We start from the raw sequence: 25,835 nt of genomic DNA, 5'->3' as shown, positions 1-25,835 counted from the left end.
ATGACTCTGATGTAATGTAACAGTCTGTCAGCACTGATAATCTTCTCGCAGTGGTCCTTAATTTCCTTGTAATCCTGTTTCAGTCTCTGCTTCACTGTATAGTGCATGAAGCAAAGATTTCTCCATTGTATATAAGCTCATTAAAGACTGGACTGACTTGCTTGTTTTTGTTGGAATGCATTTCACTGTTTGGGCTGTTTTTGCTTCTTTTTAAATGGCATTTATATGTTCAGAAAATTAATGTACACATATGTCTAGACCAATCACAGTACAGCTACATTATTCAACGACCCCGTTTGGCTGAACAAGCACAAACTCCACCGGAGTGTTCAGTGTGTGCTCCCAACTTGTTTTCACTGCCCCCAAGTGGCTGAAAAAAGTGCCCTGACACAAGCCCCTTCAAGGTGTACAGGCTCCACATTTTCCCCATGCAAGTAATTCACTAAATTGTTATAGGCACTACACAGAATTTGTGACTACTGGCTGAAATCAATAGACCATCTCATTCAACTGAAAGATCCACAAATCTTGTAACTTAAAATAAAAACTGCAAGCTGCAAATACATTCAATCCTCTTTGTATTGATGATAGAAGTGGAGTTGTTATGGACTTCTTTTTTTTTTGGCCAACATGTCTAATGTGTAATGATTCTTAAAATACATAAACTCATCTCATGTAACGAGCATTCTCAAACCACTTCAGGTCACTGGGACATTTGGGTTTGCACTTTACTCTTACCTTTTGCACAACATGTTTTGAAGTAAAGCCTCTCTTGTTGTATTTCTGCTTCCCCTGCATTTCTGATACAGATGGTGCTGCCATGCTTTCCTCCCAGCTTCAGAGTGCTGATAAAACAGAGAAAACAAAACTTTTTTTCCTTAAATCTGGGAAGCAATACCACCCCCGCTAAACACACAAGACAGGCATAGAGAATACAATAGGGGGTAGACTGGACAATAACATTTTCCATTATATTGCTGGAGGTGCTTGTAACATTTTTTTTTTTCATCTTTATTTCCAAGCAAACACATTCTCATTTTCTGGCCCGAGCATGTTTGAAAGCAACGGCTCAATTCATATGGGAAAACATAAGGAAAAGTATTAGGTTTGAAAACGTATAGAGAGAGCATTTGATTAAATCTAAAGGATGAAAACAAATTTTATATACCCGTTTATGAAAGCACTGAATTTAATTTGAATAAAATAATATAAAATAACCCTGCAAAAAATTGACAAAATAGATTTTCTGCTTAAACAACCGCACCTGCAAGGGAGGCTGATGGAAACATATTTGTATAGCCGCTCTTTCAGCAGCAGGCATCAAACACAAAGACTGTTGTCAACCACTGATGGTGAAAAATGTTTCCCACCGTTTCCGATTAGGAGACAGCGAGGAATAAATAAAAATCACCAGAGCGCTGCTCTAGATCCACAGATTCGCTAAGACCATCCTCAACCATCCATTACAGAAGACAGACGCCCTCCTCTCCACATGTGAACCCTTAATGACCCTCCATCCCCTGCCCGCAGAGCTGCACAGGGCCACAGGAGTCATGAAAGGGCACAGGGGCTGCAAAAGAAAGCACCTCCTCCTTCCATATCAATCAGCTGAAGGTGGATAATCGCCAGCTACTACCCTTCCTTTACATTTATGTTAAGGGTTCAAGGACAATACCAGAAAGACTAACACGGTGTTTCATTATCGTCAGGAATCGGCTCATGTTCTAAGGTGATAGTGAGGAGAAAAAAAACAAAAGAGTAGCAAGAGAACTGTGCATTTTTTACAACCTCCTGCCGGCAGCAGGACTCTACAGCTGGTGCACCAGTTTGTTACAAGTTCAGGAAAAAAACATAGCAGATGGAGATTTCTGTTACGATACAGTCCATTGGTTCTGATTATGAACAGCAGGCAAACCTTCCCACATTTTGATAGCACAGTAATTGCCGTTTAAGATTCGAGATTTGAGAGGTAGCTTTAGAAAAATCAGTGAATGTCTTACTAGACAGAACCTTAGCCTCACAATATGTCCACAAGAGAGAGAAAAACGCTTAAATGCAGCTAAATGTAACCTTACACATGGTGCCACTTCAAAGCTGGCTGATAATGATCATAAAGTATTGCAAAGGTAAGAGTAAAGTTTGCTTTAACAGACATAAGTTGGAGTACTCTACTTCCATGAGAGAAAAGATAAGCAGCTGCCCTCAGGCAAGGTAGATGAATGAGCAGCACATACCGAACGACTTTTTGTGGTTGTGGCTTTGAGATGAAAAATATTTTAGTGAAACTAAGAAAATCGATACTGCGGCTCAGAGTCCAAAAATAAAAAGACTTATTTTAGCCAAAAGCTGGCCTAGTTCTCTCTTGCCAGTCAGTGAATTCACTACTGTGCAGGGATAAACTTCAAAGATGCAGCTATACCAGGATGCAGCACAAACACTTAATGATGCACGGCAGTGACTGACAGGATTGCTCAAACATAAAGCAGCTTTTACTGGCTCTATGCTGAGGTACTCTGCTTTTAATGTTAATTTCCAAATTCAGAATAATCATCTCTGCCAGTGGTATGGATCAGCTCCGATAAAGTAGAACACACAGTGGATGTAAGACATTAATATATGAGAAACACCACCAGACTGCAGTACCAGTGTTGGATTGAATGACAAAAAACACATGTTACAACTTTGCACAGGGGCCATGCCTCCTAAGGTTGTACTCTATTAATTATTCTCCAAGTCTGGGATGAGAAATGGCCCTCTACAACTTTAGTATGGACTGAAAGAGCTGCAAAAGTTGCAGGTAGATCATATCATCAGGGGATTTGTCATTTATCAGGGTATTGTGGATTCTTGAAAACTTTAAAGACTTAAGATCCACGTTGTCTTAAAAGTTTTAAATGCCATTCTTTAAAAACAGCCTTCCGGCTAAAATTGAGATCATGCTGTTTCACGGGTCACTAATAAAGGAAATGTATTTATTCAACTCGATAAGGAGAAAGCACACCAATGACTCAATATTCAAAACTAGTTGTAATTAGATATTTAAAAAGAAAGATAATCCTTACATTTTATGATGATTTTAATAGGGAAATGTGTAACTGACCAAAAGTCAGACAAAACAAAGCAAAACGGACAGCATTTTGACACGTAACGGCAAAAAGCTTTCACAAAACTCCTGTGGTTACATTAATTATGGCTTTAGTCTGCTGTTTGTTAAACAGAGCCACACTATGGCACATGTTTGCTTTTCCAGACGACTGACTGGAATGAAGCCGCTGCTAATTAATGCTATTAGTTCCACCTATGCTTCTCTGGCCATGAAAAACACAGCAAGGGTCTAAAATGCAGATACAGTGGTGAGCGAAGCTAGAGACTTATTTACAGAGCACATTTAAAACCAAAAACGGAAGCGCTGATCCTTCTTAACCCAAATAAAAGCCCACTGTGTAGAAGTGTTTAGTGTAAAAATATAAAGACTTGAAGCACGGCAACAGTTTAAACACTTTAATTATGGAGAATAGTCCATTTTACAAAGTGTAGGCTGTTATATAGGCAGACTGTGAGGTATGATCCTTGGCCTTTTTTAATTTTAAATACATTACTGTCTCTGATAAGTATTTGTATTGATCTGCACTATAAAGATATGAATATATTCATTTATGTAGCCCAAAGATGCATCACCAGTTTCATGTGGCTATTTAAATATGGGGACAATTGAATTATTGCTGCTTTCAAGTCTTATCTCATCTTTACTTTTATTTTATTTCCTCAGTTTGTTTTCTATATTTCTAATAAATTTAGATTTTATACCATACTGTTCATACGTCTTGAGCAACACTGCATTTCTTTATATTTTGCTTTCAGCAATTTACTGAAACGTCAAAAAATACATGGAAATACAGTGTATAAAACAACAGCACTTTGATTTGATATGACCAATTTTGTTCTTCAAACCAGCCTGAACTCTCTTGGCAGATTTTCTTGCCATTTCTTCAAGCAGTCTTCAGGAATAGTTCTCCAGGCTTTTTGAAGTACATTCAAAGGTGTTCTTTGGATGTTGACTGCTTTTTGTTCCATTCTCTGTCAAGATGATCCTACAGTGCTTCAATAATGTTGAGGTCTGGGCTCTGAGGAGACCAATCCACAGTCTTCCATTTTATGTTTCTTTTTTTAAATCCAGGTATGAGTCTGTTGGTTTACAGTCATTACTGCTGAAGAATGGAGCTGTGGCCAATCAGATGCTTTCCAGATAGTATTGCATGATGGATCGAAAACTGACTGTAGTTTCCTGCATTCATAATTCTATAATTTTTGACAGGATCTCAAAGAGCACTGACAGCGCCTCCACTGTCTTTACAGACACTCATTTTTGTACCACTCTTCTGACTTCCAACTTATACAATGATAATGACATGAATAAAATTCAAAATTGGATTCAGCACTCTGTGAAACCTGCTGACACGGATTTTCATTCCAATTCATTCCAGTGAATTCTGCATAACTCATGCTTGTCTCCCCGTTTCCTTTCCTTTAGAATAGCTTCCTGACGGCCACTCTTCCACTGAGACCATTTCTGATGGGTTTTTGGGAAAGTATTAAACTGAAGCAATTTGTGAACTTAGAAAACTAACTAAGCTAAAATTTAAAAAGAAAAAGAAAAAATATCCTTAGTTTTAGTATCCATTACTTTGGTAAATAATTGTGTTACCACTTGTCTGACGAGGAATTGACGGATATTTTTAGAGACTGTCTACAAGCCTGAGGTAATGGTTTTCAAATCATTTTGTTTTATTGTAATACTTGTACTGATTTTCCCAAATCTTGTTACTAATATGTGCCCTTCATACAATAATAATTAAAAACTAATTTTAAAAAAACCTAAACATTTGGAAACAATAAAACAACTAAACTGAAACAAGAAAATAAATTCTGTAAACTAATTAAAAATGAACTAAATGAAAAAATGAAATCAAATAAAAAACGATTAGAAAATATGCTGACACATGTTTTCAACTAATAGCACTTTGGTATTAAAGAGTATTAGGACCACATAGAGGGAAAAAAATATAGTGATCCTTTTTGAGAATAAAGTCGAAATTTCAAGAAAAAAGTCGAAATGTGCAGATAACAGTTGTTTCGAGACAAAATGCCGCAGCTGCGTGATATCAACATTGTAACTGAATATACTAAATGCGATGAAGTACAAATATTTTCCTGCCTATGAGTATATATGCAGATACATATATAAAGAAAAACGCGCAACAAGTTCTTACATAAATGTAATTAATCACCTTTACAGGTGTATTGGTAACAGCATCACTAGTAGCCCTAGTTTGCTAATTAGCTTCAGATACTGCAGTAACTTCAGCACGGGACCTGACGGGTGTGCCGAGTCACCTTCGCACAGGTGTTAGATGAGCAGTGAGGGTACGCCACCCAGTGTTAGCTGAACAGCCGTGTGTGTCACACTCGCTGTAGATATATTTCCAAAAGCAGCTTAACAGCCAAGCAAGAGCGCGCCGCACGCACACACGGTTCAAGCCTTCCGCATGCGCGCGAGACTAAACGCTACGCTGTCCGGCGCGCGCTGGGAAAAGTTTGATCATCAGTCACTCACCGACAGCTTCAGCGCTGCGCCTAATGAGCTGCTTTCCTGCGCGTTCACGTGCCAGGTCGGGAGATGTCGGTGCCGTCTCCGCGCTCCCGGCGGCGGAGCGTAAACTGTTTTGTCTCCTCACAGGAAACGACTAAAAGGACAAAAATGTCCAGGTAAGTCACCGGGAAATGCATAATTTGCGATCTTCTTTTAGATCAAAAAGTGGCCTGGGTATTAAAGCGTAACCTTAGAAGTATTTACTAAGTTTTAGCCTTATTTAAAAAGTTAGAAAGTCGATGTTTCTAATTGTGAAACACCGAGAGTAGAAAAGTTTTATTGGGATTTGATTATTAACTGAGAATCAGAGTAGAGGTGTGTCTTCATTGATCTCTTGTTCAAGAAAAGACGATAAGAGCATGAATATGAAAAGGGAACCCAAACTCACATTTGCAGTGGTGATGTTTAATTGCGTTGCTCTTCTCGGCTGTTCTAATGAAGGCCTTGTAGTGTGTGTGTGTGTGTGTGTCAGTTTAGATTTATGTTTAGATGGACTATATGTAGTATTCATAATATTATCACCAGTTCCAGTAACTTTTTAACTTAGGTGTTTAAGTTTTGTTGCTCTTCTTTTTTCCTCTTCGGAAGCCCCGAACAGTTTCCCTTAAAGAGTTACAGCTTGTGCAGTTTTAAAGTACTGACTGAGACATGATTATTCCTCATTACCGAAATGCTGTATTACCCGTGGAAGCTCTTTACTCACACTCTAAACTGGCTCTGTACTTACAATTTTACTTAAGAGGGGGAAAAAATGGCATGGTATTTTTTATTGACTTTTTATAGAGGGCTACTTTGAGTACAGTTTTTGCTTTTAAGCATATTTACGGTTTTTGCCTGACTTTTGAGATCTAATTAGTTACTGTAGCTGTCAGAAATTTTCACTGAAGTGTAATGAAAAGCTGTGCTGCTGCTCCTATTAACACAGACTGCACTAAGGAATGTGGGAGCGACTCTGTAGAGATTTTCCATGCCCCAAAATACCTCAAATCAATCTGTTTACCTCTGTTTCTCTTTTAGCAGAAGGCTTTACTGATTTTTCAGAAACCACTGGCCTGCGAAAAGACAAAGAGTCAGAAAAGCTCTCAGGCAGGAGAAAGCCCTGTATGATACGGTGAGTGTAACACAAATTAATCTGATTAGAGAATTACAGCATTCCATGGCACACACTCACAATCATCCAGGCAAATATGCAGGTTTACAATGTTGTAATGTTGAAAGTTCAGCTGCCCTGCCTAATAAGCTGTGCTTGTAACCATTTACAAAACCAAATCATTGCTTTTTAAGCCACCTCACAAATAACAAATCAGTTGTGCCGCACCTAGAGACCTGCATTATTATCCAGTGACAGCTGCGCTACAGAGAGTTTGCACACATAATAGTTACCAGGTATGCCAGGGGAAGTTAATGAGTGACTAGACTGGGCAGAGGGTGTATACTTTACAATCTGATAGGCTAAATGCCATCTATATTAAACTGTGGATGATCCAAAAATACATCGGTAAGTAGAGGTCAGGAGATTTTCACTTTTGTTTAGACTGTGAGCTTAGCGACATGTCTGCATGTATATTAGTTACACTATTAATCAAAATGAGTCTTAACAGGCTTTTTCCACGTAGGAACTTTTAAGCTGTTGACTTTGTGATTTGCTACTGAAGATGTTTACCCAGTCTTGGAATAAGACTATGTAAATTGAACAGTCTGTTCCCATTACAAATACTGTTTGAAGTGCAAAACAAAGGGGCAAGTGCACTTAGTATGCTTAGATAAGGTTCTCTTTTATGTGTGTATTATAGGTGTACCTAGTTTAGAAAGAGACAAAACATTTATTGTATTCTCCTCTCTGGCATGCCTAAATTGTACTGCAACAAAAATTTGTGAGAGAAATATCCAGAAGTGTTGTGATAATGTCTCTCCTCTGTGTTTTCATTCAATCAAACTAAACCTACCAATTATTCTTTCCACAACAGATGAGCGCCCATCTGTAATTGAGCTTTGGCACTTTTCCCCCTCGACGAGTTGCCATCTACAGGAGCTGTGGGAGCCAGAGTCGCCATGGAGACAGTGGTGATTGTGGCAATCGGGGTACTGGCCACCATATTCCTGGCGTCCTTCGTTGCCCTGGTGGTGGTGTGCAGACACCGCTACTGCCACCCGCACGACTTGCTACACCACTTCGACTCAAAGTCAGTGAATCAGCACAAAGCCTCTAAATCTATGAGACATGAGTTTCTTCCAGTTGAATTCAGGGTCACAAAACTTTTACCACAATTTTTTGAAGCAAGAGAAATATCCGTACTGTAATTTTCCAGAGACTTGATCTGGCATTTTTGTTATATACATAGAACAGTAATAAAATAAAAAAAACATCCGGTTTTATTAATTTAGAAGTGCACCCTATTTTTTCACTTTGTCTTGGGACTTACCAACATTTGACAAGGCTTGGAAATACTGGGTTGGACCCCATTTACTTTTACAACTACCTGAATTTTTTGTGTTACTTTTTTCCAACTAGTTGCTGGAAACATTACTAAGAGATCTTTCTCCATACTGACATCATAGCATTGCACATTTCCTGCAGATTTGTCAGCTGCACATAGATGATGCAAATCTCCCATTCCCTTAGTGTTATTCTGCTGGAAGTAATCAGTAGATGGGTACACTGTGGTCATAAAGGGAGGGAGATGGTCTGGAAGACTGTGCGGTTTAAATAACTCTCAGTTCGTACCAAGTGGCCCAAAATGTGCCTAAATAAATACCCAACACTCCCTTACATCACTAACCAGAAATGTTTATACAAAGCAGAATAGATCCATGCTTTCTTGGTTTACTCCAAATTCTGACCCTACCATCTGAATGCCACAATGGAAATTGAGACAGACAGTTTTGGTGAGCTTGTGACAATCATAGCCTCAGTTTCCTGTTCTTTGTTGATAGAATGGTACCCAATGTGGTCTTCTGCTGCTGTAGCCCATATGTTGAGTGCATACCACGATTGTAACAAGTAGTTAACTGGGTTACTGTTGCCTTCTTGTCAGCTTAAAACAGTCTGGCTAGTCTCCTCTGACTTCTGGTAGCAACAATGTATTTTCTTCCAGAGAATACTTGCATATTTTCCCTTTTTTTTAAAAAAAATTTTGAACTGTTCTTAGTAAACCCTAAAGATGGTAGTGTGAGAAAGTGCCGGTAGAACAGTGGTTTCTAAAGTACTTGGACCAGCCAGCCTGGAATCAACAACTATTCCATGTTCATTATCACTCAAAGCACCTTTCTTCCCCATTCTGGTCTTCGGTTTGAACTTCATCAGGTCGTCTTGATCATGTTTAAATGCAGTGACGGGTGCAATGCAATCATGTGATTGGCTGATTAGATATCTGGATTAACAAGCAGTTGAAGATGTTTATCTAATAAAGTGTGTGGTAAGTGTAAATCAGGCCTTTCATCATAATAATCTAGGCATATAGGAATATAATTTGGCCTTAACAAATGAATTTAATATGATTTAAATTAATAACAGTCCATCACCATTTAATCAGATTAAATCTGATTTACAGAGTAGAATACCTCCTTTTAAGGGACATGGTTTGTGTCTGTTCAGCATTTAGTCATTTGGTTTTTAAAAAGTTCTTATTTCTTAAAAAGTGTTTTGATATATTGCAACACATATATGTAAATACTAAATAATCCCCAATCTGCAGTTACTCTCTGCTGTAATGAGTCTTTATTCAGCTTCCTCTTACTTCTGTTGTTTCACAGACCCACAGTGGATCTGATTGGAGCCATGGAGACTCAGAGCGAACCTTCTGAGCTGGAGCTGGATGATGTAGTCATCACTAACCCTCACATTGAAGCAATCTTAGAGAATGAGGACTGGATAGAGGATGCCTCGTATGTCTTACACGTGTCATTGTAGAACTATAGAAGTTTACAGCTTTTATGCATGTACTGTTTTCTGTCAGGGATTGCAAATAATTTCTTGAGTTTTCTTTTCTCCAACAGTGGTTTGGTGTCTCACTGTATCTCTATCCTGAAGGTAACAGAAATATTTAACTTACTGATTTAGCTCTAACTTTAATTTATATGTCTGTTTAGATTAAGTAGGCATATCAAAGTCTTGAAGGGTTTTCTGACTTTAGAATGTCTCGGTTGTCAGCTCCCGTTCGTTTAAGTCACAAAAGCAACTTGTCTACTAAGCATCAAAGTTAAAGTTAAATATTGAGATTTAATGACATTTATGTAATTTTCTAATTGCTAGATGTTATTAACTTGGCTAACTGCTGCTGTTACAATTACTTCCACATATAGATATGCCACACTTTGACTGAAAAGCTGGTTGCGATGACGATGGGCTCAGGGGCAAAAGTTAAAGCACCAGCCAGCCTGAGTGATATTATCACTGTGGCTAAGCGGATCAGCCCAAGGTAACGTGATACACTCCTTATAACTTTATCTTGTAACTAAGATGGACTGACCATCTTTTATCGTTGTCCGTCTCACAGGGTGGATGACGTAGTCAGATCTATGTACCCTCCTCTGGATCCAATCCTCTTGGATGCCAGGTAATTTGATCTGTTTTTCCAGAGAGGTGTGACTTCGATAGCCTAATGCAAAAGACTTTCAGCTTCAGTGATTAGTTAGGTGCCTGAAGAAGCCAGGAGGGAGCAACAACATGACTTGATTTATCTGTAATAATTTTGGAGATGGCCAAATGGATGATAGAGGTTGGGATAAAAATGCTTTCCTTCCTTCAGCAGCTCACTGATTTGAATATGATTGTTTTATTCATTCTCAGGGCCACCGCTCTCCTCCTTTCTGTCAGCCACCTGGTCCTGGTCACCCGCAACGCCTGTCACATGTCCGGCAGTTTAGACTGGATCGACCAGTCACTCCATGCGGCTGAAGATCACATGGTGGTTTTGCGAGAAGCAGCACTAGCTTCTGAACCAGAACGATGCATACCTGTAGCTGATGCTCAGAGAGAACAGGCCATCTAAAGCAAACCACCTGGTTCGTCTGAAGAGTCAAAAAGGCACACTACCCAGACTCATTATTCATTCCAGATAAAAGGTTGTGATCATAGATGCAAGGACCATGAAATATTTTTAAAGTAACTTTACTACACCTACACACCTACCCTACTACACCTGCATAGTGATATTTTCAAAGTAGATCTCTCAGGCTGACACACGTTTTTATGTAACCCTACAGCAGATATTTTTACAGCAGAATGTCTTTTGAAATGTCTTTGAGTGTGCCATCACTGAGCGGTAGGCCTAAATCCAGCCTAACTAGGCCTGCATAGTCACATGATGGCTTAGTCAGCTAATCCATTTTGAGGAAAATAATACCCATTAGCCAGTGAACCCACACTGGGTGAATTGAAGACTAACCCGAGATGGTTCCAATTTTGGAGGTCAGCTAGTCGTGGACGTTTTTTTTTTTTTTTTTTTTTAAATCCCTCAGATACTCTTATGCTGTTAAAAATCACCCAACTGTGAATTTTCTAAGATCAGCAGCAAAGGATTTAGATATTATTACCACAGAAAAAGATTCTTCTAGTTGTGTTTCTTCCTCTTGAAAGTTTCTAGCCACACTGGCAAATATTAATATTAATTCAGATATTGCAATGCTGGTCTTACAATTAAGCTCTCAGTAGTTTGTTTGGCAAAAAAGAAACGTGTACAGACAGATTGTAGAAGACCCCAAACAATGTTTTAATTCTTTGACTTATTCTTGAGAGATTCCTCAACAACTTACCATGAAAGTTGGTATAAGATGATTATCAAACACAGGCCAAGAATGGCTGATTTAAAGCCAGCCCACTAATGCGGACTGCTCGTCTATTATACATATATTAGCAAATCTTGCATAGGACATGATGTTTAAGGTTGTTGTTACAGTTGCTGCACATGTGCACATCACTTTGCATTGTTCAGTGTCGGACTCAATCTTGTCGGTAGTCATTTAGGAACCTTATTTTCTGTGACAGTTGTTCTCCAGACGTAGAGCCATATTGTAAAATATAAATTACTCTAGATGGGAAAACTTAGCCTAATTAACAAAGATTAGCATGCTATTATTAGCATGTTACCATTTTCTCTCCAGTGACTCTGGACTTCGTGATTGCTAGACAGTAAGTCAAGAAATCCTGACAACAAAATGAAAAAAGTGTTTCGAACGCAGCCACATTATGCTAAATATTAGCATGCTAGCATTGTCAATGTGATCATGTTAACAAAATACTAGGGGTTCTTCTTGTTTGCTACTCTTGTTTCTGTTTTGTTTTAGGGTCTTTTTTTGGGGGGGGGGGGGGGGTTATGTCAGAGATGGACAATGAACCAACCTGAGAGTGATATCTTAAAAACAAATAACAAAAAATTGCTGTAGAATCCAGCTGTAGCATCCCTTTCTATGTGTATACTACAAAAAAAGAGAAAAAACCCACAAACATTAAAGTAGACTGACACATTCACATCAAAATTTGTTAAGCAATACATGTGTTACATAGATTGTTTTTCCTTTAATAAATAATGGGCTTCCATGCATCATTGAGAGATACAGTATGTCTTTGTGTACTGCTGTGTTATGAGGGTGTTTGGAACAGTGTGTTGATTGAGGCGAAACTGAATTAGCGTGTTGCTTTGAGCTAAAGGGACGTTATTGGAGCATGTCTACCTGTGCCTTCATGCATAGCTAATAGTGAATCCCCAAGGAGCCTTAATAAGGCATCGCTCCCAGCCACAATGAGCACATTGGCCACAGCTACAATACACATGGCACAAAGCTTTGTGCACACAAGGCTTCCAGACAAATGAACACATCAGTGTGACACGATTGTAAAGTACACGTCACAGATTACAATGCCATGTACTCTTATTTTAAGGTTCTTGCGGCAATCGTTAAGCAGGGAAGAAGAATCAAAATTGAGGAGAAACTGCAGCTCAGAACATTTTGGTGGAAAGATATTGATCAAGGAGGAAACATTTAGGAAGTGGTTAGCCTTTTTTTGTCTGTTTACATTGTTTATTAGCATTAATCTTTTTGTAAGCACTCCTATGTTTTCTTTCCAATGTTTGTTACTGATGTCTTTATTTTACTCCCATATAACCTTTTTTATTATCTTTCACTGATTTGCACAGACAGTAAAAAAGTTTGTTTATTTTCTCTCAACCATTTGGTAGCTTTAAAGAATGTCCAATAAAAAGTCCACACACTAATTTGACATAAATAAAAGTGATCTCTTTGTAGTTGTATTATGCTGTGAGCAATTCTTTGTGTGGAAACATGGTTCTTATGTCCCCCCCATGCCATTTTCCTTTCGCAGCAGACAAGGAAGTCTCTGCTGTCACAGCATCAGTCAGCCTCCAGTTTATTTCATTGTCTAACAAAACAGCCCTTTGCTCTTCTTCAGATCAATTTGCTTCCAGCTTGGGAGGGAGGCATATTCATCTCTCTTCATTTCCAAAATAGTCTGAAACATAATTGAAGTAATTTATTTATGGAGGAGACAAAGTAGAAATCAATTTTTAAATCCAATACAAATGTAAACATTAAAGTTGCGGCAAAACTTCCGCTCTATATTTATCATTAGCTTATAAACATGAGAGCATCTTCAGCATTTTCATTTGGAAAATCTGGTGAAGGCTGAAGCCTGCTGGTCAGGGGACATCACTGCAAGATGGTGACATCATCCATCAGTTTACCTGAAAGTCCTCATTGGACAGGTAGACCTCCAGGCGCTGGGGGTCCACTCCTTCAGGAAGGGGGCTCCGCAGCAGCTCCTCCAGAGGATACTGGGTCTTCATGAGCTGGGCCAGGGTGTCCTGCACCAAGGTCAGCTTCGCTCGCCCTGTATCACCCTGAGTCACACCCAAGGAGAGAGACATGGCAAAAAAATAGACATTAAATGTGTATTCTGTAAAGTTCCACAATGCTTGAAGATGTATTTAAGCCATTTGTTACCTCAGTTACTGACAAATAATTTTTTGCCAAATACCAGTGGGTTTTTTTTTTTGTGTTGCCACATTTGACCTGTGACTGACACGTGGTGCCCTTTCTTAACTAATGACCACACTGAGGGGACTCATGATGGTGGGGCTGACCACTTTCAGATATGAGAGGTTCTCCACAGGTGAGGTTTAAAGTTTTGAACCATGTGCAAAAAAATGTAAAAAAAAAATATTAGTCACCGAGATCCCCCTAAAAAAATTGTTTCCTTTTTAAAATTCACAGAGAAACAACAACAAAAAATTAACCTTGATTCTTGTGTGTGGCCTTAAAGTTTTAAAACCACAGATATCACTTCTGCAACTTTAATCTTAATTTTTCTTATATAAATGAGGTTTAAGGAACAATTAGACCCTCACTTCCTTAGTGTTATAGTCATTTTGAGACCTGTGATGTAAGGACAAGGCAATAAAATAAGAGTGAAAGAAGGAAAGCTTTGCAGGTTATTCAGCAATGAATCTTTTTTATCCCCAGGCATCAACATGAATTATGAATTTATCCAACCTCTGTATCATTTGTGATGAGCATAATTAAATCTAAAGTACCAAACACACATAGTGTTGTGATCTTGGTTGGAAAAGGTGCTGCTCATTGGCTAACTTATCTTAGATGCTACAAGGTCGCCTTCTTCTATGACACAGTTAAAGTTTGCACATGAGCCCTAAAAAGGAATGCTTTTTAATGTAATGTTAATGTTTAATGTTAAAGTGGGAAGAAATATTGATTAGACGAGATTCAGAGGTTGTTAAAATTAAACCAAATTATAACATTTGAGCTCATTTCTGGATAAACATGTTCATACCTGTGCATGAGGTTCAAGGCTTTTCTCCCAGCGCGGGAAGACATTAGTGAAGGTGAGAGGCTCAGCCCCCTCGAGGATGAGATACGCATGTGGCGGCCTTCTCTGGTTTATTTCTGGGATACAGAATAAACAATACATTTTAAAACTTATCAAGTTCTGTATGAAACCAACTCCTCTCCCTCAGTTCTTACTACCTTTGCAGTACTGCAGCGCTGTCTGCATGGCACACTTCCTCTCATGATGCCAGAGTTTCCAGGCTGAGGAGCTCTCAGTCTGCTCAGGCTGACCTCTCTGCCACAAGTAGACCTCCAGACGGTTGTCAAGAAGGAACAAAGCTGGCACGCAGACAACAAAGAGGGAAATTGGGCAATAAAGTGGAATTACATTAGACTGATGTTTTTGGCAGGGGGGAGGATAGATGAAGTTAAACAATAGATGAGTGTATAGGGAAGCAATTTTCTGTTACTTTTTAAATGTGTTTATTTTGCAGATAAAATGACAGAGGTGAGAAACTGAAAAGCAGAGTTGAATATAAGATGAATTTAGTTTGTTTTGTGTCTGTTTTCACCTGGTTGTGGTACACTGTATAGGCTCTCCTGGACAAAAGGCATTGCCATCACAAGCCCCGGCATCTGCATCGGACTCTGCAGCTCCTCGGCCTGGAAACTCCCAGAAGAGGCACTCAGGTGGAAGAGGCGAGGCGTGAAGTTATACTTTCCTGGATCTGCCATTACAAAAGAGTTGTTTCTTACTAGGGCTGAACGATATATCGCATTTGCGATAATATCGCGACATGATCAAGTGCAATTTTCTAACCGCAAAGGCTGCGATTATACTCTGGACATGTCCAAATTCATGGGCTGCATCCTCCTGAGGCCGCATTTGTAGACCGATTACGTCACAGCGACGCGCCGAAGGCTGTCCAAATTACTACCATATCCCAGAATTCATAGCGCGGCCCAGCCAAACTCCAGTTTCCAACAATGGCGGCCGCTACTAAGTTTTAAAATTACTCATACTAATCTTTCTGGGTCACAAAATAAACTTTTAAAATATTTTCAGGCGAGAAAGTAGTTGTGTAAACATCAAATATCTGCTCGGTTTATCAAGATATCCCATATTTGCAAAAGTGCTTCGACGTTTTCAGAGGCGTCTGCTACCCACCAGCTCGACAGCTAGCCGGGAGCTCGAGGGTTACTGATGCGGCCGAGAACGGCACAACTCCCGGCACATCATTTTCAGATCACCGCGGAGTTTCGCTGCTCGGGTTAAACGTGATATATAAGTCACTTAGACAACCTAAAAATGTTATTGTTGGGCTTTTTTCAGTGTTTTGTTTGTTCGTGAGTAAATCGGTTTGGCTGAGATTAAAGTTATTAGATTAGATAAAATAAAACTTTATTAATCCCCCGGGTGGGTTCCTCCTTGGTTTTCACACAGCTGACTAAACGTCAAACAGAAAACTTATTAAACAGAAGTATGAGACAGTCGAGAATTTACACCAGTGTCTGGTTATATTTTAGATAGCAAGAAGCAGACGGCCGAGTTTATTAAACTCCACCGAGACAGCGGTGACGCTAATCAGAAGGCTAGACCGTCCAATTTCACGCCTTTAAATTTTAAAGGCGTGTTTGTGTGTGTGTTTATACAATTGCTATTATGTTTGCACTTTATGTGTAATGTTACTGACTGCAGAGATCAGTAAGATGTGTGTATTTTTTATTTATTAGTTTTATTTATTTAATATTATTTTTTAATTTAATGACTGTCTAGTAGTTCACAGATGTCGAAAAACTGAGTGTGGTAAAGCCACTGATTTTGTTTATCTATATTTCTGCAATCTGCACATTGTACTGACTTTCATTTTAATGTTTACACCAGGGTTCCTTGTCAGCACTTTATGCTCAGATGTTTGTAAGCTAAAAATAAACTATTGTGTATGTTCAAATATACTGTTGTGATTGAAGAAGTTAAATAAAAATGTCAGTCATCAATTCATGCATCACCTCATGTCATCATAACAGAGGTCTGTCTTCCAGGAAAGAACAGTTTAAAATTAATGTAATATAGTATTGGCCATACTATATGATGTATTGCTTGTCTTTGTTTAATAATACAGAAGACAAAGACCTTAAAAAATAAGCGCATATCGCATCGCAATCGCAATATTGGGGCAAAAAATCGCAATTAGATTATTTTCCATAATCGTTCAGCCCTATTTCTTACTATGATTTGAAGGCTTACAGTCCACAGCAAAGCACAGTGTGTGTTGCGTTGCACCTTGCAGCATGCAGTCATAGGCCTTCCTGTCCTTTTGTCCCAGTGCTGTCCAGAAGTCTTCTGGCTCTGAACCTTCCTGTACTATCTGCACCTTTACAGGGCTGCTTTTGCTTAAACCCACCTCTGATGGACAGCTAAAACACACAAACAAACAAAAAATAAAAGTACATTCAAGCTAAAAAAAAAAAAAAAAATTGATACTGAGAACTTTTAAAAAGTGCAATAAGAACATGTGACTCACATTTTAGTGAGGACCTCCACCACCCTCTTGCCGACTTCCTTTGTGCTGCTGTGAGCCTTACAACCAATCCAGAGATAGAGCACTCCCTGCTGGCCATTTAGCAGGACAACACAGCCTCTCGACCTCAGACCCGCACAGCAGCAGTCCACCTCTAACAGAAAACCCTCTTCTGGGAGCTCCCCTCGCACACAAAACAGACGCCAGCTTTCTGTGTTTTGATAATCACAACATTCAAACAAAGAAGAGAAGGAAAATGGACTGAAAACCAAGCTGATTTTACTCCACCTGTGTTGATGGAAGCTTCCTCTTGCTTTCCTTTGTGAATGACCAAGCCTCCCTTGAAAAGCTGCAGGAAACAGGGGGGCTCTTTTCCCTGAGGCACAACCACCTTACAAAACACACCACACAAAAGATGGTAAACAGCTGCATGCACTTATGTCTGCTGGAAATATCATCAATAGTACTGGCTTCTCAAACTCTGTCCTGTGTTCCTCTTACTCTTGTAATCTTATTTTTTAAGAAGGATTTGTTGGTGTTGTGAAGAAGAAAAAGATGCAAGAATGTGTTCTAATTGCATTTCATATGTCCTTTGTGAGCTTTTGCAGCTTTTTCATACTTCAGTTGTTTTACAGGATCTGGATTTTTGTGCTTTTAAGGTTTCGATGCCTTTCAGGGCCAACGGCACTACAACAGACTGGCACTATAATACTGCTCGTCCCAGAGTTCGAACACTAGTGGCTATTAAAGGAACCTCATAATAAATTCACCACCGATGTATCATAAGATAAGATCATAAGATCATAAGATGGCGCCGGTGAGGTCGGCTGCCGTCACGACTGCTCCGACCACTTTTTCTTTGTCTTTGTTTTTTAAGTTAGTTTTCAGCGTTTCTAAATCGGCAAAATCATCACCATTGGGTACATTAGGTATGACAGTGACACTCTTGTTTCTATTGGTATACAATGTACTCACAATTCAAAGTTTTTAACTCCGGATCCGAGCTGGCCGAGTGAGATCTCGAGGGAGAACAAAGGGAAGCGGCGGCGGCCTAGAGGGAAGCGAGCCGGCGTCAGGAACAGGCTGAGAGCTCGTGCACACCGCACACCTCTGCCTAGCATCCTGCTCGCCAACGTCCAGTCACTGGAGAACAAGCTTGACGACCTCAGGGCCAGGATAAAGTTCCAGAGAGACATTCGGGACTGCAATCTCCTCTGCTTCACCGAGACATGGCTGAACCTAGCGGTGCCGGACCACGCCATCCAGCCGGCCGAGTTCTTCTCGGTTCACCGCATGGACAGGACACGGGACTCGGGGAAGTCAAGGGGAGGCGGCGTGTGTTTAATGGTGAACAACAACTGGTGCAACAGTGCGAACGTTGTTCCTCTCACACGCTCCTGCACACCAAATCTGGAACTACTGTCCATCATGTGTCGTCCTTTTTATCTACCTCGGGAATTTACATCGGTCATTGTAAGTGCCGTTTATATTCCACCACAAGCGGACACGGTCACCGCCTTATGCGAGCTGCATGAGGCACTCACACAGCACCAGACACAACACCGGGACGCTGCGCTTATTGTGACGGGGGACTTTAATAGCGCCAACCTCAAACGCGCAGCGCCGAACTTTTATCAACACATCACCTGCCCCACCAGGGGTGAAAGGACACTGGACCACTGCTACACTACGGTCAAGGACGGCTACAAGGCACAATCCCGCCCCCCGTTTGGCAAATCTGATCACGCCGCCATCTTCCTCATGCCAAAATACAAACAAAGGCTAAAACAGGAAGTTCCGGTTCAGAGGAAGGTCGCGCGCTGGACGGATCAATCGGTGGCCACGTTACAGGACGCACTCGATGACGCAGACTGGGGCATGTTCAGAAACAGCTCCGACGATGACGTCAACGTGTTTACGGAAGCGGTTGTGGGATTCATCGGGAAACTAGCGGATGATACCGTGGAGACAAAGACTATCACAACGTTTCCCAACCAGAAGCCGTGGGTGGATAAAACCATCCGCAACGCTCTGAGATCCCGCACCGCTGCCTACAACACGGGACTCATGACGGGGGACATGGACCCGTACAAAGCCGCGTCATATAACGTGCGGAGGGCGGTGAAAGAGGCGAAGCAGCGCTACGGGAGGAAACTAGAGTCACAACTCCAACAGAGTGACTCTAGGAGCCTGTGGCGGGGACTAAGGACAATAACGGACTATAAAGCACCAACAACCGGTATGACGAACGCGGCCGTGACTCTGGCAGACGAGCTGAACACTTTCTATGCTCGCTTCGAGGCTGCAGCTAAGGTCTCCAACAATGCTAGTGTTAGCGGCGCTAACGGCTGCAGACAGGAAGATACTGCCAGCACCGGAAACGTGCTCGTCATCTCCGAGCATGAAGTAAGGAGAGCCTTCAAGAGAGTGAACACCAGGAAAGCAGCAGGACCAGACGGCATCCCAGGTCGTATCCTAAGAGACTGCGCATACCAGCTAGCTCCTGTGTTCACTGAGATATTCAACATCTCTTTATCTCAGTCGGTGATCCCCACATGCTTCAAAGAGTCCATCATTGTTCCTGTCCCGAAGAAACCCCACCCTGCTTCTCTCAATGACTATCGCCCTGTAGCCCTCACCTCAGTAGTGATGAAGTGCTTTGAACGCCTGGTCAGAGACTTCATCATTTCTTCACTACCAGACACACTGGACCCACTACAGTTCGCTTACCGTCCAAATCGTTCCACAGACGATGCCATCTCTCATCTCCTCCACACATCACTCACTTGGACACTAGAAGGGGGAATTATGTTAAAATGCTCTTCATAGACTACAGCTCTGCATTTAACACCATAATTCCCTCCACACTCACCACCAAGCTGGAGCATCTGGGACTCAGCTCATCTATGTGTCAGTGGATCTCCAACTTCCTAACTGGCAGACCACAGGCAGTAAGGATGGGCGGACATGTCTCAGCCTCCACCACTCTCAGCACTGGAGCCCCCCAGGGGTGTGTTCTGAGCCCCCTGCTGTACTCTTTGTACACATATGACTGTGTGGCCACTACCAGCTCCACCACCATCATCAAGTTTGCTGACGACACCGTCGTGGTGGGCCTGATCTCTGATAACAACGAGACGGCCTACCTGAAGGAGATTAGGAATCTGGAGAACTGGTGCCAGAGGAACAACCTCCTTCTAAACGTCAGTAAGACAAAGGAGCTGATAGTGGACTTCAGCACTAAGCAGGAGAGGAACTACCAGACCCCCGTCATCAACGAGTGCCCAGTGGAGAGAGTGGACAGCTTCAAATACCTCGGAGTTCACATCACGCAGGACCTGTCATGGTCCTGTCACATCAACACCGTGGTGAAAAAGGCCCGACAGCGTCTCTACCACCTCAGACGCTTGAGAGACTTCCAACTGCCCTCCAAGGTGCTCAGGAACTTTTACTCGTGCACCATAGAGAGCATCCTGGCGGGAAACATCTTAACCTGGTTCGGGAACAGCACCATGCAGGACAGACGAGCTCTACAGAGGGTTGTGCGGTCAGCTGAGCGCACCATCCGCTCCGAGCTCCCTGACCTGCACTCAATCTACAGCAGGCAGTGCTGGACCAAGGCCAGGAAGATCGTGAAGGACCTCAGCCATCCCAACAACAGACTGTTCTCTCTGCTGAGGTCAGGAAAGCGATTCCGCTCCCTGAAGACCAACACAGAGAGACTGAGGAGGAGCTTCTTCCCGCAGGCGATACGGTCTCTCAATCACACCACCACACAGTACTGACCCACACATATGGTTCTTACACACACACTGGACTTTCTGGACTTTGGTTTTGCACAACACTGGTCACTATATTCTTCATTTCCGGTTAATACTTGTACAGCTGCTGTTATTGTGTATATATTTATTTATATTTAGATTTCTTCATACATTCTTATATAGTTCTATATTGTGTATTTTGTTGTACAGTTATTTTATTTTCAACTTTAATTTATATATTTATCTTTATCTTATTCTTCCCAGTTAAATTTACCCTTCATTCTAATTTGTGTTGTACAATTATTTCATTTTTAACCTTAATTTATATTTTATTCCTTCCTAGTTAAATTTACCCTTTTTAATTTTTCATATTTATTTCCTTTCTTATTCATAGCCTTTTCCTTTTTTGTTTTCTTTAGGTCACGAGCAGTTGTCCAAGCATTTCACTACATATCGTACTGTGTATGACTGTGTACGTGACAAATAAAAATTTGAAATTTGAAATTTGAATTTGATGTGCACATGCCAGCAGAAATAATCTCAACTTCTGTGGCTAACATTGTGTAATAATCTGTTCTCAAAAGGGTCAATGTGTGGGCAGGTAGGCAGAACTAGTAACTATCTAACTAGTAACAAACTAACAAAAAGTGGTAGTGTGGTTTACAAAGTAAAATGTCATCACCTTTGTCTGTTTTTTTCATTCTTAATACTTTAAATACTCCATGGACTTTAAAACGAGCCACTTTTCTCTAAACTACATTCAACTTTTACTGCAGTTGTAAACCAACCATATGCCTCTGTGTATTGAAATATACTCTAATAAACATTAAAATGTTTCAGAAGCTTTTGCTGGGTGTTTGTTGTTGTTGGTGCCATTTTTATTGTCTGTTAAATTATTTATGTATTTCTTTCACTTCTACACAGCCATTTAGGCTTATTTTCTCCTCCTACACTGCCTCTTTGCATTGCAATAAAAAAAAATACTTGTAATAAAATAAAGTAAAAGACTTTTGCTTGTGCTCTTTGTTTCTCTTAATTTGTTTGGGTATACTTGCATAATGCAATGTTTCTACTAAGTGAAGTGCGTGCGTTCTTTGTGAGGATAAAACTAAGCTTTTCACTGCTGTGAAAGTTAACAGTTACCAGGGTTCTACTTTAATATAAGAAGGGGATCTAATCTGACTGCTATGAGCTTACCTGCGACTCTTCGTGGTTCCTCATCCCGATGGAAAGGAAAGCAGCTGTGTCCCGTCCACTGACACTGGAGTGACGGCCTCGCCACAGGAAGAAGGCCGTCTTTTCCTTTGGTGCTGGATCCGTCCCACACTCATCTGAGCTGTCTGTGCTGTCTGTAACGAAGAGAGAGTGTTAACCATTATTAAAATGTCTCGGTCAAAATATTGCCATAGCATTAAAAGTACAATCTATTAGAAAAAAAACCCAAAAAAGGTTACTGACCAGCTGTACTGATGCTGTACTTCCAGCGGATTACATAAGAGTCTCCTTCATAAAGCTGTCCGTTGCTCTCCACTGGGATTTCACTGTCGTCAAACTCCTGGACGTGCCAGGTGTCCACCGCTACTGTGTTAAGCTCCATCTGACGTTCCTCCGTCAGCATGATGACACCATGACCTCTCTGGACATCGACCCCAGCCAGCACAGTACGGACCAAACCGTCACCTTCTAAGCACTGACCCGATACTAGAGCTTTGGCATCGCAGGGACTCAAGAGGTCTGAAGGAGGGGAGAGCGGCTGGGATGACTGGACTGGGATGGACTATGGAGAGGAAGCGCAGACACTGAATTTCAGTGGTTTAAAAAAAATCACTTTTAAAAAGCAAAAGTCAAAATTGAAATTTAGATATCTGCACATGAGTTTCAGTAGAAATAAAAGGTAGCTAGTTATAAATAGGTTTTAGATATTTCCAGTCAATATTTCCAGTAATAAAAATTTGTTGTTTTTTTATTAAAAATTTTAATAGAGACTAATTTTCTATCAAGCTGGAAACTTAATAAAACTAATTGATCTAAATATATTCTTCACATCTATAATTTTACACAAACAGTGCAATAACTGAAACACACTAGTTTGAGTGTCTGAAAACTGCATGTGCCGCATCATATCTCTGAATGTGATATGAACCTGCGTCTGATCCGTCCCTGAAGCCGCTTCCTCTCTGCCTCCAACCCTGCACATCCAGTCCAGGAACTTCTCCCTGAACAGAGCTGTCTCGTTGCTCTCAGTGAGGACGCCGAACAGAGCCCAGCTGGGACGGCCTTCTCCTCGTCTGTGGACAAAGTTATGCCATGAAACCGATAAAAGAACTAACACAAGCATTAAACAAAATAGAAAAGAGAGTCTGTCTTAGTCCAGACTCAAGCTTTACAGACATCCATTCCCAAGAGACATAATTACACACACACTATATATATATATATATATACTTTAAAAGCTTAAATCTCATTAAACTGCAACAAAAAAAAAAACCCTCTTGAAATAAATGAAGAAAGGAAGCCCTTTAAAGACCTTGTTTAATATACACAAGTTGTAATATATTTTCTGACTGTGGAATATGGTACACTGAGAGAAGACCTTTACTCTCTGCAAGTATTTTGTAGTTCATGTCCACTTGCTTGCTTTAAAATATGTCTTTTAAATGTCAAAATATAGTCTGGACTTTAAACATCAAGCAGGGTTTTTAGAGCATGTCACATGGGCACACTTAACCAAGAATTACTTTCTACAGAGTGCATATTATGAATGCACAGCAAACTTAATGTTGTATACAGACAGGCTCCTTTTTTATGTGTAATATATTAGTGACTTACAGCTGAATTGCAGGGTTACACTGAGTGGGATCCAGTGGGTTTACTTGACAGTTGCTGTAGTCATAAGCTCCAACCCACACCTGGTGAGTCAACTGGAGAGCAACATTTCTCCTCCTGAGGGAAACGTCCTGTCCGAGCCACAGATAGACCTCACTGCCGAAATCAAACACCAGGGCCTGGGCATACATGACAAAGAGATATGAACAGAGTCAGAGATTAACTTCTCTTCCATTATTTTTCTACAATCAAGCATTTAATGAACAAAAAAACAAACCCAAAACCAAAACAACTACAATATAAGTAATTAGGGAGCCGAGAATTGAAGCTCAGACCTCAGAGGAGGCCAACAGGGTGATGCTGGGGATGGAGGCCCAAGCCTGTTCATGAGGCACCAGTTTGTTTTCCACCAGCCTGTACACACAGTTGGACTCCACCACACCGCGCTCATAGAGCTCATCCTCCTCTGGAGCACAAGCTCCTGTGAGTAAAAGAAAAGAAAAAACATTTTCTAATGTTTTGGATGAAAAACAACAGGTGAATTATAAAAGGAGAAAAATTGCAATTCAAAATGTGTTTCTCTGATATATTTGAAAAGTACATGTTTTACTTCCAACCTCTGTACTGTGTTCTTCCTCCCAGGAGACTCCAGAAGTCTGCAGCCACACTGCTGTCAGAGTTCATGCCCTCCTGCAGGTGGACAACGTGGGAAGCCAAACAACCAAGGTCCCTTTGGTTCTGGATGAACAAAGCTAGCTCAGAGGCCTGACAAAAAATAAATAAATAATATGATAATCAGCAGTAACAGAATATAGTTCACCCATTTTCTGCCACTTATCCCATTCAGGGTCACAGGGAGGCCAGTGTACCCAGAGAGTCCCACAGAGACACAGGGAGAACATGCAATCTCCACGCAGAAAGGCCTTGAGCAGATGGTGGATTAGAACCTAGGACCTTTTTGCTATGCTAACCCAAACAGAACATAGTCTATAGTAAAAGCATATTGTAATTTCTTTTTATTTTACTACTGCAGTCTTTGCTGGCCTATATTAGAAATCTTGCAGGAAACTTGCCTCACCAAACCAAAATATTTCCAATAACAAGAACATGGCTGAGTGCTACACATGAAAAGAAATAAATTCATAAGTGTCACAACCCGTTCATGTGTGAAATCAGCTATAGTATTAGACAAACAGATATTTGAACCTTTGTTATAATAATAGAAACGTACAAATAACTATTAAAAAGAGTCTATGACAGTGTGCACCGTCCTCTCAATAATATTACCTTTTTATGGAAGCTTGTAAGGAAATATTTTGGGTTATTATCTCAAAATGTTGACTTAATTACTCATTCAGTGCTTTGTCTCCACACTTTGTCCCCATATACGTTTAGTACACTGTTCCATAATAAAATATAAATACATTTAAAACGCAACCAAAGTTAATGTTTAAAAGTAAAGGTACATACTGTGATACTTAGATAATCAATAACTGAACTCTGTGATGTATGACGTTCTTGATTCATATCGTCACTGTCCTTTATTATGCATTTAACACACAAACTGTAGCCAACCTTTATGAGTCCATTAAGGTTTAATGCTTACAATTTACTGCAAGAACTGCAAACACTGCATTTTATGCACAGAATGCTCTTTGGGTCTTGAAGGGTAATATTTTATGCATTTATTTGTTGTGCATAAATGTAAACCAATTTGGTATATGTATGAAGTTATTAAAACATCCTTTCCCATGTAAATTTCTAAGAGGAGTAAGTTTAAGGGATGGTCAGATATTTCCTGGCAATGGGAAATAATTTTAATCCTACTTTCTTATTTTGTATTGTATTATCCACCTCTTTACCCTTTCCCTGTAATTTTATGTGTCATACATGCTGCTACTACACCATAACATTGTCCTGGGTGGTACCTTTGCTTTTTCTTGTCCGTTGGCAAACTCTCCACTCCACAGGATGCAGTGCTCTGGAGTGACCAGCAGGAAGCAGTCTCCACTGTTCAGTGACCGCACTGAGGGCTCAACCAGGCGGACCTGAACATGCCGCCTACCTGTCATCACAGGTGTTGGTTAACCTTAACACCTGACCACAAGCAGATCATCACACAGATGAACCAAACCTTTCCTGACCTTTGATGTGAATTAGCATCAGGCTGCTGAAGGGCGGGTAAGACTTAGCTGTCTCGGCATCTAAGGAGGATTCTTCAGATCTTAAGGAAGGTGAGTCTGCTATAGACGAGTTCTTAGACTCTATAGTGAG

General features: G+C 40.6%; 2 protein-coding genes across 9 annotated transcripts in view; one reads left to right on the top strand and one right to left on the bottom strand.

Moving 5' to 3' along the window:
• The first annotated feature begins 5,620 nt into the window (after positions 1 to 5,620).
• Positions 5,621 to 12,203, top strand: tmem98 (transmembrane protein 98). Of its 2 annotated transcripts, none has more exons than XM_085454831.1 (8): positions 5,621 to 5,766; positions 6,671 to 6,761; positions 7,618 to 7,833; positions 9,404 to 9,535; positions 9,647 to 9,680; positions 9,953 to 10,068; positions 10,147 to 10,206; positions 10,440 to 12,203. In XM_085454831.1, exons 3-8 carry the CDS (start codon positions 7,703 to 7,705, stop codon positions 10,639 to 10,641), a joined length of 675 nt encoding a protein of 224 aa, XP_085310957.1. In that variant the 5' UTR covers positions 5,621 to 5,766; positions 6,671 to 6,761; positions 7,618 to 7,702; the 3' UTR covers positions 10,642 to 12,203. The 2 variants fall into 2 exon arrangements, with proteins under 2 accessions (XP_085310957.1, XP_085310956.1); XM_085454830.1 differs by having other exon boundaries at positions 6,668 to 6,761.
• The window catches only part of svilc (supervillin c), a 26,670-nt gene continuing 12,787 nt past the window's right edge, over positions 11,953 to 25,835 (bottom strand). For all 7 annotated transcript variants that reach the window (XM_085454826.1, XM_085454821.1, XM_085454825.1 and 4 more), the window contains 16 exons: positions 25,706 to 25,825; positions 25,490 to 25,626; positions 24,179 to 24,326; positions 23,897 to 24,042; positions 23,565 to 23,740; positions 22,879 to 23,023; positions 22,194 to 22,512; positions 21,933 to 22,084; positions 17,263 to 17,365; positions 16,978 to 17,185; positions 16,737 to 16,870; positions 15,025 to 15,180; positions 14,651 to 14,791; positions 14,457 to 14,569; positions 13,351 to 13,506; positions 11,953 to 13,118 (listed from right to left, as the gene is read on the bottom strand). In XM_085454826.1, coding sequence (XP_085310952.1) covers positions 13,029 to 13,118; positions 13,351 to 13,506; positions 14,457 to 14,569; positions 14,651 to 14,791; positions 15,025 to 15,180; positions 16,737 to 16,870; positions 16,978 to 17,185; positions 17,263 to 17,365; positions 21,933 to 22,084; positions 22,194 to 22,512; positions 22,879 to 23,023; positions 23,565 to 23,740; positions 23,897 to 24,042; positions 24,179 to 24,326; positions 25,490 to 25,626; positions 25,706 to 25,825 — 2,444 coding nt within the window. In that variant the 3' untranslated portion in view covers positions 11,953 to 13,028. The remainder of the gene's footprint in view (positions 13,119 to 13,350; positions 13,507 to 14,456; positions 14,570 to 14,650; positions 14,792 to 15,024; positions 15,181 to 16,736; positions 16,871 to 16,977; positions 17,186 to 17,262; positions 17,366 to 21,932; positions 22,085 to 22,193; positions 22,513 to 22,878; positions 23,024 to 23,564; positions 23,741 to 23,896; positions 24,043 to 24,178; positions 24,327 to 25,489; positions 25,627 to 25,705; positions 25,826 to 25,835) is intronic.

The sequence above is a fragment of the Copadichromis virginalis genome, linkage group LG4, assembly GCF_057382275.1.
Source record: "Copadichromis virginalis isolate Kocher_CV1m ecotype Utaka linkage group LG4, C_Virginalis_male_GT1.1, whole genome shotgun sequence".
In the NCBI taxonomy this organism is placed as follows: domain Eukaryota; kingdom Metazoa; phylum Chordata; class Actinopteri; order Cichliformes; family Cichlidae; genus Copadichromis; species Copadichromis virginalis.
This window is presented reverse-complemented; position numbering and strand designations above follow the sequence as displayed.